This window comes from Prionailurus bengalensis, chromosome A2, assembly GCF_016509475.1.
Source record: "Prionailurus bengalensis isolate Pbe53 chromosome A2, Fcat_Pben_1.1_paternal_pri, whole genome shotgun sequence".
Taxonomy (NCBI): Eukaryota; Metazoa; Chordata; class Mammalia; order Carnivora; family Felidae; genus Prionailurus; species Prionailurus bengalensis.
The window spans coordinates 130,080,424-130,092,851 of NC_057348.1; the positions used below are offsets into that span (position 1 = coordinate 130,080,424).

The following is a 12,428-nucleotide window of genomic DNA, read 5'->3' on the forward strand; positions in this document are numbered from 1 at the left end:
GAAAAACATTGTAAATGAATTATGCAGCTACTAAGGTTTTTACCTCAGACATCCAATGCCCACTTTTCTCTGAGGAATTCACGACAAGGTGGAGTAGTCATAAAAGTGCTTTTATAAAAGTGATTGTTCAAATGCTTCAAATACCCACCAGTTTGTGTGGGTCTTGGAGGGACAGGGGGAGAGAGAATTTTCCCACTATCCGACATGTTCTTGGCTTCTTTCCCACTGTCCAGGCTCCAGCTGCTAGGGGTGGGATTCACAGCTGGAAGGGAATAACACAGCTAAAAACACATGGACCACTTTGCCCCTCCGACACTTGCGATCTTAGAAGAAAGTCAAATTATCCAGAATGAAAAAATCAGCTGGATTAAAAACAACAACAGCAACAATAACAGGAAACCTCCTAAATACTAGGCCTTTATTTAATTGCTTACCTCACAGTTACAGTTGACATTTAATTGGGTGGTAGCATGTCTGTTTATTTCCCCTCAAGCAGTCCAACAGAACTACAAATCTCTACAAGAGCATAGAATCTTGTTGAGAATTACAAATGTGTTTAGATGCTGGATAACAGATGGAGGATGTAGTCACTAAACTATTTTAAAACTTGGGTTTTAGTATAAATTTGTGGACAAGTGGCATCCAAAAAGGGGGAAGGCAGCGAAAGGCTAATATTTCAACTACCTGGCAGAATTACAATGCTACACCATCCTGATGACCAACTCTTTGAAAAAAGAACTCTTGTTACTGAAATCAATGGATTATACCGAAGTATGTCCTGAAAAAAGTAATTTGGAATGCTGACAGTATCATTACTTTCTTGTAATTTGCCTGTTCCATGCTTCAGTAAGATGTAGAAATATGGAACAACCCTGTTAGGAACAAGGGCAAGACACACAAGATTATAAATAGCTGCTATGAAAGAAGGTTTACAGAAGCAAGACTTCAGAGTTCCTGCGGCTTGCTCCCTGGACAGACGCTGCCATCTGGTGGACACATGTAGGATTCCAACCTTTTACTCTAAATGACCACATTCATTTAATGGCATGGAATTACCACTCCTAAAATAATTTTTCTCTGCTCAGTTTTAAATTTGCTTTGTGGTTTTCTTTGGTAGAAGTGGTGAGAAAAATAATAAGCTCTCCTGGCAAAGATTAATATCTGACTTGTAACATTAAAGCAAAATTTGTGTTTTAAAATAATTTTGGCTCTCTTCTCACTGATTTCAATCTCCCAAGGAAAGTTTTAATGTTAATCTACCCGTGTACTCAAATGACAATACAGTTTAGTTCTTAATGAGGACAATTAAAGTGCACTTTACGGGAACATTTCATTAGTGACTCTTGATGCGTTGGCTTACGGGACCACTTGATTGTTGAGGCCTGACCCTGAGAGAGGCAAGTGGGGGACCTACCGCAAGCCCCCACCTGCACAGTGGAGGAAATCACATTTAATCTGCTGTTCATCTTCTGCTGTGTTGCACAGACTGATGCTAATTGGCTATTAACTGCTATGCATGCGTTTCTCATTTTGTGTGTGACCTTGAGGCAGGGCACACTCCATTATGCACTGGATTGCAATTCTTAAATAGTATGTGAGTCCCCACAAACAACAGAAGAACTGGCAGAGTGAGCTTTGTAAAGGAAACAAAGGGCCGGCGGGGGAGGGGGGGGGACCAGGCAATCAATCTGGGAAGGTGCTATTTTCCCTGTGCTAAACAAGTACCTAATTGGCAACTCTGTTTCAGGGAACACAGGAATTGCCTTGGTGACATGACACCAGAAGCCATTAAACAGAGGAGTTCCTAACTTGCTCAGGTTCTGCTGTTCAGTCCCACAAGGAAACAGTTTTGAAAGAATGCATCATCAATGGCTGTCTTTCATTAATCCCCTAAGGGGCAAATTAGTCCCGATCATTAAAGATCTGAAGATCTGCCTTCCACACAAACACACGGGAGACTGGAGGAAATGAGGACAAAACACACCCTTCCACATTTCAGGACTGATGAAGGGGCTGGCTTTATACCCACCTTTCTCAGGTGCAGAAAGATTTGGGTCACTGCGTGGCAAGGCCCCATCTCCAATATGATTAAACAGCAGCCTCTGCAAAGGTATAAGAGTCTATTTTTATGGTGCAATTTGCTGTCATGTGAGACCCTCTAGAAAATGAGATGATTGTCTCATTACTGAAACTTTTTGTTTAAAATAATTTTTACATGGTATATGATGAGCCTACGAACCAAGAATTCGATTATATTTAAGGAAAAAAGGGGAGAAGAACTTTAAGTTTAAAAAGTTTGTATTCAATTTTAAATGTAAATGGTAAATACATTTTCATAATAAAATGGAGGGAAAAACAGTAAGGAGCACTAAAGCTTTGGTGCTCTTTATAAATACAAATGCTAGACTGGCAATATGAAATGCAAATAAGAATGAAAAAAGAATTATTAGCTCAAAAAATCTCTAGTGAATGGACATGTTCTCAGTCCTAGGTTAAAAACATGGGAAATGGACAATATTCTACAATTTTTAACCCACAAAAATGTCACTTTTACATGGTTCTACCTAATATAGTAAAAAAAAAAAAAAAAAAAGAAAAAGTGCGAGTCCTTAAAAGGAGATGCACCACATCAATGTGTAGCATTGAGCTTTTGGTTACTACACACTGCTTCACATTTTACCAAAAGTGGAAAAGTCAGAGGCTAATCAAGGAAGGCTTTCAGAGTCCCCCATGCTGGCAACACGAACTCCTGGAGCCGATGGAACAGAGTGTGAAATTCCCTCGCAACACCAAGTGACAAAGGGAAATAAAACTGGGGAGCTAGTTCAGCCAAACGCACTCAGAGAGAATTTCTGCGAGACATCAGTGTTGTGCAGATGAGGTATCCTGGGGCTTTCGGGAAGATTATACAATCAGCAAAGATAAACCAATCAAGCCACATCCCACTCGCTCTCATCCATTTCCAGATGCAGTTACAGACTTCTGCCAGGATGGTGTAGAAAAACAGAAAAATTAGCTGGAACATAAGTAAGTATAGTTCTCTACTCCTAAGTTATTCCCAAAGCATTGGTAAAACCCAGGGTTACCCAACAATCTTCACCTTTGGAACCACCCTTCACGGTCCTTGAAGTGCCCAGAGGGCCAGGCCTTTGGCCCTGCCCTCACTGGGACCAAGAGGGACCACTTCAAAACCAAGGCCAGGCAGGACGTGAGGGCCACAGTGCTTTACTCCCGAGGCGTACAGGGAAAGCCTGGGCACTCAACTGCTTCTCCCTCAATGTAGTACAGAAGAATGGCAAAGGTGAACAGAAATTGGCCCTGCACTCCTGGGTACCTAGTCTGAAGCTTTCTCAAACTAGGTAGAGGTCAAAAGAGAGGCTGCTGGATAGATCATGCTTCTCTGAACGGTCCTTTGCTAACGTAAAAAGCTGCTCCAAATTTCTGCTATGCACACATGCAAACACAGACACTCCAACTCATCCACCTAATTACCCCTTGTAACGTTTAAATAGCAGCAGTGAACTACAGGGTCAGGTCAAGGAGGGTGAGATCATTTCCCATTTTCTGCTCAGCTTTACTGCTCAAGCCAACAACCCTTGTATCTGTATAGGAAATATGGCTCCAACAGAAATTGCGAGCAATGGGCATGGGACAGAGGTTCACTCTTCACTCAGAAAGACTTGTTATCTAACACAGCCCATCCAGTTGCCTGTGGCAGGTACGGCGTTTCTCTGCAGAGACATGTAAGCAATTCCAGGCATTTGCTTGTTTTCTAAGTATCTCCGTCCCACAAGGACTACCTGAGAAGTTTCCCCAGGTGTTGGATAGATGGCACTGCATGGTCTCTCTCTTGGAGACAGGCAAGAGTTTTCTCTGGAATGTTTGTGTTTGTCAGACAGCAAAGGGGAAGCTGGGAAGAGAAGAAAGGAAGGATCATCAGGGGGTGGAGCTGGAACAGTCTGGAGGACGGGGCTTGTGTGTGGGGGCAGCAGGTTCCGTGGGCACCCTCAGTCTACCCCACGTCCTGGCACTGACCTCTGGCACTCGATGGGGCAGAACTTGTCACGTTAGGCGAAGCAGAGTGAGTAGAACTCAAGCTTGAGGTAGATGGACTTGGCTGGAAATACATGGGAGCTGTTATCACACACTGCTTGGAGGCTTCGGACAACACTGACATATTTAAAACAAAATCACTGCCCTTTTTTTTTTCAAGTAGCCAAAAAAAAAAAAAAAAAGACAAAAAGGAAAAGCCATTTAGAAATCTAAAAAAAATCTCAGATCAACAAGGAAGCCTGTCTGAATTAATCAAGAATCCAAGATTTAAAAACAAACAAAACAGTCTAAAAAGAAAAAAATTGAGATTTTGACTCCTGCCAAGGGAACACATTCGTGCTGGTTTTGGTGACATACTAGGACTCAGGACCAGGCAGCAGCACACTCCTGGACTAAAGTGCAAGCAGCAAGACTCCCAGCCTAGGGCACGTCAAGAGGTGAGCGCTTCTAAAAGGCAGAAAACACTCCTTGTTTTCTCCAAAACTGTGTTCAAGGCATGAGTTCCGCAATATGTATTATGCTCCTTTTCTAAAGACAGTGGTAAGGAAAATTTCAGCTTGTTCTACTAAATTGTTATGAATGCCCTATTAGCAGTGTCTGAATAAAATTCTGTGTTGCAAGAGTTACACTGACTAATGTCCTTATAAACTGTATGTTTTTTCCTTTAGTAAAAATATTTTGATTATGAAAATTTGTTGACATGTACCTAGGTAGAGAGATGTTATAATGGACCTCTCAACCATGTACTGTGAAGCAAAAAGGCCACTTAGCAATGCTAAGAGGCAGCTAGCATGTGGTGACATGTTCCAAGAGTCCCCAAATGAAGTGGTAAGTTCCAAAGGTAACCCTGTACAGCTTGCCCGGCCTTTCCCATTCTTGCTCATGTCTTCTGAGAGTAGATGGGCGGTTTTGAGAGGACTATCTTTGTAGACTCCAGAGACCAACAAAGCAGTAAGAGTGTTTAAAGGTTTGTCCTTAACTCAAGTTCTTGCTCGCAGATCTGTTCATTAGCACAGCAGAGTGAACGGAAACTCTCACGATTGAGACAGAAAAGGAATACACACGACCAGACGATTAAAAAGCTAATCAAGTACCTGCATGTTAAAGACTTCATCAGAGCTTTCTGATTGCCCTGTAATATTGCTTACTTCAGCAGAAGCTTGGGAGGACAGTGAGGAGGAAGAATATCGGTTGACAGCTGGGTAACTTAATGGGCTGTTTTGGGGGAAAAAAAATGGTCATTAACTCAGTCTCTGAATTGCACTTCATCACATGCTGGCATGGTATAAAACCAAAGGAAAAAAATATACATTCCATTTTGTTGTCTCCTGTTTGCCTCAATATAATCAAATGTTTGAGTTTATTTATTTTTCATGCTGTTGCTGTTTTACCAGTGGCAGATGTCTGCAGCTGCCTTGCGGGTTAATTATTTCATTAAGAAATAGCGTATTTGACAAATTGTGCCATAAAGAATGAGAGAATCATTCCAGATCATCTTGTGGGGATGCCAAATTATAAGATAATTCAGAATATGACTTACCTGCGTCTAGGAATTACCCTGGTACCATCTGGGCTCATCGAAGCAGGTGCTGAGTTTCTACACACACGAGGGCTTCCATTAGGAAAATGGACTGGACTGGCTTGTATACAAGCAGAGAACTCCTAGAGATGTAGTAAAGCACATATTTAAGAGTAATTGCATGGGCAAAGTAACTCGTGAGGTATTTTAGTATACTGTGACAAGGCTAAAAGGTTATAAATGTTAAGTTTCATTATTATTAAGCTTTCTCGCCCTTACTTTTTGGGTTTTCATAAAAGCTGAACACGGCACACAGAAGATAATCCAATTTTAATATTGGAGGACTCCCTGGTAAAATGATGCAGTTTGGTAGAAAAACCAAAAGATGTCACTATTGGATACTTCATCATCCCTCTAATGAAAAGCAAATGGCAGTGGGCAGACTGCCCCCTATGGACACTCTGTGTACGTACCTGTATCCCTAAACTTGACTTCATCACAAAGAACTGGTCCACCAGCTTTTTGTGTAAGGGTCTCATATCTTGAGGTACAAACTTCTCATGCACAGCCAAACCAAATTCCAAAATCTGTGCCTTGATAATAAGATAAGGAAGAAACTCACGTCAATAGGTAACTCTACCGAGTGCTTGCTAAGGGGTCAAGCACTGTACCATGCATTCTGCATGCGTTACTGTGAATCCTCTCAATCCCACGAGACGGGAACAATCCTTCACTTACGGGTGAGGATCAGAAAGCTATTGCAGGTGCTAAAAGACAAATGGGGATTCAAACTTAGGTCTTTCTCATTCCAAAGACTTCATTGCCCTGGTACCCTAAGTTTCTTTCCCATGTATCTGAGATCTGTAACAACAACCCTCTTAAGCAAGTATGTGTCCCTTTGGCCCCCTTCTGCACTGGTCAGGATTGGGAAGGAGTGGCTCCCTATTAGTGGGATCAGGTACATCTCCCTGAGGGATCTCTTTCCTGGACAGCACCCCCTTTTCCACATTACCCTTCTCTCTTCCATCAGGTTCTTCTGTTCCCATCCACCCCTCCCCCAGAATTCCCAAATTTGTAGAGGGGGACACAGAAGTAAAACAGGAACAGGAATTCTATAATAGTTGCCACGCTTTTTGTTTTTGTTAAAAGCTATTATTCTCATTCACTTATTATAATGCAATAATTGGAGCAGCTCCTACTTAAAAAGTTTCTTGCTGTGTGGACCCACAAGAGATGGACATAAACATTCCAGTTTCTTTTGTTCTTCAGCTATTAATAGTGCTTAATTCCTTTGATTTGAGTATCAGCTGTCTTTTATATTTTAAAAAATGCCCCATACTACAGTGGTCAAAAGAGCAAACTGCACTGACTGAGAGGAAAGCAAATCACACCATTACCACATGGTTTTTATCTTCATGGCTTGGGAAGATTCAAGACTGAAAGCTCAGGACTGAGCCTGGTGGGTTAGAGCTTCCAGAACCTTCCCTATGGGGACAGGACTATGGCAGCTCCTACCCACCGCCAGTGTATCATAAAGATAAAAATACCTTAAACACCAATGACACCTTTAAAAGGATTAGTAAGAGTGGAATGTATGTCCGACACATAAAGGAAGAGTCTGATGAGGGATGGAAGGACATGGAAGAGTTGACCTCAAGGGTCAACTGTATGTTGGGTAGGAATCCAGTCTCCATTTTAAACACATGCTGTTAGGCGACCTCTCTTTTGTCCAAATCAGGTTGAAGGTTGGGTTCTCCCAGAAGTAGACTCTGGCATGGAGATTAGGATGTTTACTGGGGAGTCATCTGGAATCACTGTCTGTGTGAGGGAGGGGCAGAAGCAGGACTTGACGAAAAAGCAACCAAGGCACAGGGCAGTCACGTCAGCCTATGCTGACACCAGGGGGGCTCTGGGCCTCAAACAGGCTGTCAGAGTTGTGCTCTGTTGGGCCCAAATGGCCAGGCTGTATATCTCCTCCTCAGTCATGGGATGTGGGCCATCCAGGAAGATGGTCATCTTGGGGCAGGCAGTGCTCTGTAGCTGAGGCAATAGCTGAAAGACCTGAGAACCAAAGGTATCTGTTGACAGCCACCACTACCATCAGCTGGGGCAACAAGTCCTTTCTGGAAGACCCAGTGGGGCAGTGTGTCCCTGAGTCTACTACATAGTTTTTATCTGAACCACCTCACAGAGGTCCAGAGGAGCATGGTGCCCTCACTAACCTAAATCCCTTCTACTATAGTCTGGCAAAGGTGATATGACTTGCCCAAGGTCACATTGCAGTCACCTGTACTGATTGTCCTGTGACAGAGACCTAAAGTTTCCCCCAACAAGGCTCTTTCCACAAGGCCCTATGAACATAATCAGGCAGGATATGGAGGAAACAAAGGTTCCTGGTTTTCTTTTTCTTTCCTTTTTTTTTAAATTTATGTTTATTCATTTTTGAGAGAGAGAGAGAGAGAGAGAGAGAGAGAGAGAGAGAGAGTGAGTGATTGGGGGAGGGACACAGAGAGAGGGAGACACAGAATCCGAAGCAGCCTCCAGACTCTGAGTTGTCAGTACAGAGCCTGATGGAGGGCTCGAACCCATGGACCGTGAGATCATGACCTGAGCCGAAGTCGGACACTTAACCAACTGAGTCACCTAGGTGCTCCCTGATTTTATTTTTCTTGAGAGCCTTCTTGGCCCTTTTAATTATAATTCTTGGGAATGAATTCAGTCAGACTGAATACAGCAAGTAAAAGTCCTGCAGTGAGGCAAACCACTCACAAGAGATTGTGCTCAGGTTAAATACAGATTTTTGAGTATCAACAAAGGCTACACTTACTCCATGATCCTAAGAATTGGATAACCTAACCTGCTCACTTCTAGTATCGACATCATCCCCAGAACCACAGTAGGAACTTATTCTCTATTTCTTTGCAGGTCAACTTAAAGTAATTCCTTTCTTTTTTCCAGATGCTGCATACCTGGCCCTCTTCCAGCCACAGTCCCTGTCTGTGGTCACTTCTTTCTCCCTAGTATTAAGTTCTGTGGATTAAGCCTGCAGAGCATAAAATATGGACTAGAATCAGATACAACCTCATCATTTTCTAATCCAAAAGGGAATGCCTTATTTGTTAATTAATTTGGTACTATCAAGTAGAAAGAGATGCTCTGGTCACGTTTTATCATATGTATTCCATTTTTTATGGCATAACCATTATGCCTCCTACCTCAGAGGTTTTCAAACCATTTTCAGGCCAAGAGCCAGCAACAGGAATGCAGCAGGCAAGAGATGACTCTAGTTCTTTGTACTTGATGGCACTAAATAGAAATAAACTATGCTTCCTTGGAGTAGAAAATGATAGGGTTGAATCTAGTTTTGTCCATACCATATGACCTATAGACTTAGTCTGCAAAACATGATACTGTTTTAAAGCAAAGTCTATTGATTGCTCCCTTACTATAACATTTAAGGCAGAATCTCATGCTTTCATTCACTCATTCATTTATCTATTCATTTGTTTTGAGCTGGCCCGGACTTATCTGAGTCCAAAATTTTGAGTGAAAAGTTGGCATCAAGCCTGCAGCAAGTCTTTAGGGAGAGAACATTCAAGCACTATTCTAAGAGACTACATGAGGTTGCTTGTTATAAGGGGCTGCCATAGTTTACTCACTGTTAAATTTACTTTTGCATCAAAGTGGAAAGTTAAAGTAAAAATTAGCAATTTTGAATACATTACAGATGAATCTATAACCCTTGACTGACCGCTTCTGTTAGAACACTGATGGAGAGAACCACGTAGACGGGTCCCTGGGTAACCATGCACACATATCTCGGCAGGAGAGAGAGGTGACTGGCTTCTGTCCCCACCTACCTGCTCAAGCATCAGTTCTCTTAACCGTGCAATTTTCTCTCCATCTTCAGGGTGACTTAAGATATATTCTTTGACAAAAAATGCCTAGAAAGAGAAGGGATAGTTTACTTCAGGAGAGTTAAAAAGAAAGTGAAAGACATAGTTGCTTCTAAAGACCTGGCATCTTTTTATTTATTTATTTATTTATTTATTTTTTTATTTTGTGGAGGGGAGGGGCAGAGAGAAAAGGAGAGAGAATCCCAAGAGAGAATTGGAGGGCTCAAATTCATGAACTGCAAGACCATGACCTGAGCCAAAATCAAGAGTCGGACGCTTAATTGACTGAGCCACCCAGGTGACCCATGGACCTGGCGTCTTTAAAGAAACACCATTGTGAACCATATTTCTGGGGCAGAAGGAATGACTCCTACTGAAGGCAGCTGGTCAGAAGAGAACAAAAGAAAAGGATTGTTCAAGGAAGAGCAGGGATTGTATAAATAAGAATCTTTGGTAAACTAAGCAAACAGCAAATCAAATCAATAAGCTTTGTATCCTAAAACGAAGTGCTTTAAGATTCAGTATGACCAAAATGACAGCCTCCTCACCTTGTAAGCTACTGTGACTTTCTGTTTAAAACCAAGAGGGGAGATGAAAAGTCCGTTTAAAGTACCTGCTAAAGAAGATCAAACTTTTCTATGCCTGTGAACCTCTTTGCACAGGGAAATGGTTTTAGGGAGACATTTATTAAATAATCCTGATACCCTTACTACTTTATTCATCCAAGAACACACACACACACACACACACACACACACACACACACACACACACAGTTTTATCCTCAAAAATGTCATATATTGGAAAAATGGGGTAAGTGTGCATCACAAATGACTATATGTTTGCTCTATTTAACAAAGAGCTCTGTGTCAATTGTAGCCCTATGTTAGTTTGTGGATATGCACACATATTTTGAAAAACAAAACCTCTGAAGCCCTAAGAAATCACATTTAAAAACTTTCAAATGATACCTAATCCTCACCTCTTGATACCTGGAAACTCCACCATTAACCGCAGCATCTATAACTCCATTCAGGCACATGGTCAAGGGATTAATATTCTGCATCTGTCTTGTCTGACACTGACTAATCAGAGTCTTCAGCTGCTGATTCTTATTTTCCAACACTTCGATTGCATTTTCCAGAGGGCTCATTTCCACCTGAGAAGCAAATGGGCATAAATATATATTGGATTTTGTGACATTCAAGAAGAAAGTAGATCATCCATGTTCTGAATGATTTGTGCTCCCCCTCGGCTCCCATCAATATCTCTACCAGGGGCCATACAGTAGAACAGACAGGATGTGGAAGACAAATTAGCTGTTCATTCGAAGGTCTGGAAAGTGAAGGTGATTATACTGATTGGTTGAAATGCGATTTGGATAATCAGCAATCATCAATCCCATATTAGCACTGCAACAATCAATGTAACCCGCAAAGAAAATCTAAGCATCTCATGCCTGTTAAAACTCACTTATCTTTTCTCCTGAAGGGCTAAATATTCAGGGGCCCTGCATATTATTATCACATTTCTAAATGCTTACTTAATGCAAAGCACCACAGGAGAAACAAAGATGCATTTACAAATCCTCTGATGTCAAGACGCTTTCAACCCAGTTGGGAAGATGGGACATATGCCCATATGGACCCCATATGCATATATAACAGCACCATAAGGTGGCACAGGATGGTACTCAGTTGGGAGTTATAGAAAATAAGTTAATCATATATGCTGCAGGATCTATTTTTTGAAGGAGAGCCAAAAAGAATTATAATGACTTAAAAATTCTAGCTTATATGGGGGACCGAACTGAAAATGATGAAAATGTTCTTCAAATATTTAACATTGGAGCCATTATTGTCATTGACATTGTCTTTGAAGAGAAGGTCTGCCAAGCTCTTAGCTATAAAGTAATTCAATCTTACAATAAACACATTTAAATATTGTGGTCTTTTTTTCAGTTAAGGAAACAAACTGGACTTCTAAAGTTCACTTACATCATCATCAAACAACACTGCAAAGTATGAGAATAATTTGACAATGTAAAAATTAATATTATACATTCATCAAGAGAGACTAGTAAGGAAAGCCAGAAAGTAGAAGGTATTTATAACCTAGAAAACCATCAAAGAGCCTCTGTCCAGAATATATATAGAACTCTTTTTTTATAATAAAAGAATAAAGATTTTTATTAAGCATTGTAAGTTGCATTCAATAGCCTTCGATACACCATGCCACAACCTACCTACAATCAGTCAGACCCAACAGCAGTTTGTTCTTGCACAATCCATGAGTTAGGGCAGAACTCCCTTCAACTTACAGTAAGATCTTACTCAGGTCTTTTGGGCAGGGATTGGGGAATTATATCTCATTTCTGACCACTAATGTGTGATGAGGAGCATCAGGAGAATTATACGAAAATGAGTAAGAAGTGATTCTGATCTCAAAGTACATTTTTTGGAAGCATTAATAAAAACATCAAGATGATATAAGTATACCTGTTCAGAATATATATAGAACTCTTATAAACCAATAAGGAAGAGGCAAACAACCCAGTAAAAATAGGCAAAAGACTTAAACAGGCACTATATTTACAAAGGAAGAAGACCAAGTGGTCAATAAATATATGAAAAGGTGTTGAACCTCATTTGTGATCAAAAAAGTGAAAAACAGTACCACAATAATATAGTACTGACCATTCACCAAAATGGCAAAAATAAATATGACAATAGCAAATGAGGGTGAGAATGAGAGTACTAGAATCTCTCAATTTCTGCTGTTGGAAGTTCAAATTGTTTCAATCGCTTTGGAGAACAGTTTGGCATTAAACACTAAAGTTAAAGATATCTTTATTATATTTTATGGTCTCGCAATTCTATGCAAGCGTATGTTTGAGAAAAAAAGTAAGAGATGTATGTACATGTGTGTGAAGAAATGTACAAAAATTGTCATAAATGTCT

General features: G+C 40.9%; 1 protein-coding gene across 5 annotated transcripts in view; it reads right to left on the reverse strand.

Moving 5' to 3' along the window:
• The window catches only part of DOCK4 (dedicator of cytokinesis 4), a 434,026-nt gene that overhangs the window by 8,483 nt on the left and 413,115 nt on the right, over positions 1 to 12,428 (reverse strand). For 2 of the 5 annotated variants that reach the window (XM_043589284.1, XM_043589283.1), the window contains 9 exons: positions 10,451 to 10,627; positions 9,433 to 9,516; positions 6,046 to 6,165; positions 5,594 to 5,715; positions 5,148 to 5,268; positions 4,036 to 4,117; positions 3,801 to 3,910; positions 2,030 to 2,102; positions 149 to 262 (listed from right to left, as the gene is read on the reverse strand). In XM_043589284.1, the coding sequence (XP_043445219.1) occupies positions 149 to 262; positions 2,030 to 2,102; positions 3,801 to 3,910; positions 4,036 to 4,117; positions 5,148 to 5,268; positions 5,594 to 5,715; positions 6,046 to 6,165; positions 9,433 to 9,516; positions 10,451 to 10,627 (1,003 nt within the window). The remainder of the gene's footprint in view (positions 1 to 148; positions 263 to 2,029; positions 2,103 to 3,800; positions 3,911 to 4,035; positions 4,118 to 5,147; positions 5,269 to 5,593; positions 5,716 to 6,045; positions 6,166 to 9,432; positions 9,517 to 10,450; positions 10,628 to 12,428) is intronic. The other 3 variants (XM_043589286.1, XM_043589285.1, XM_043589288.1) reach the window with 2 other exon arrangements.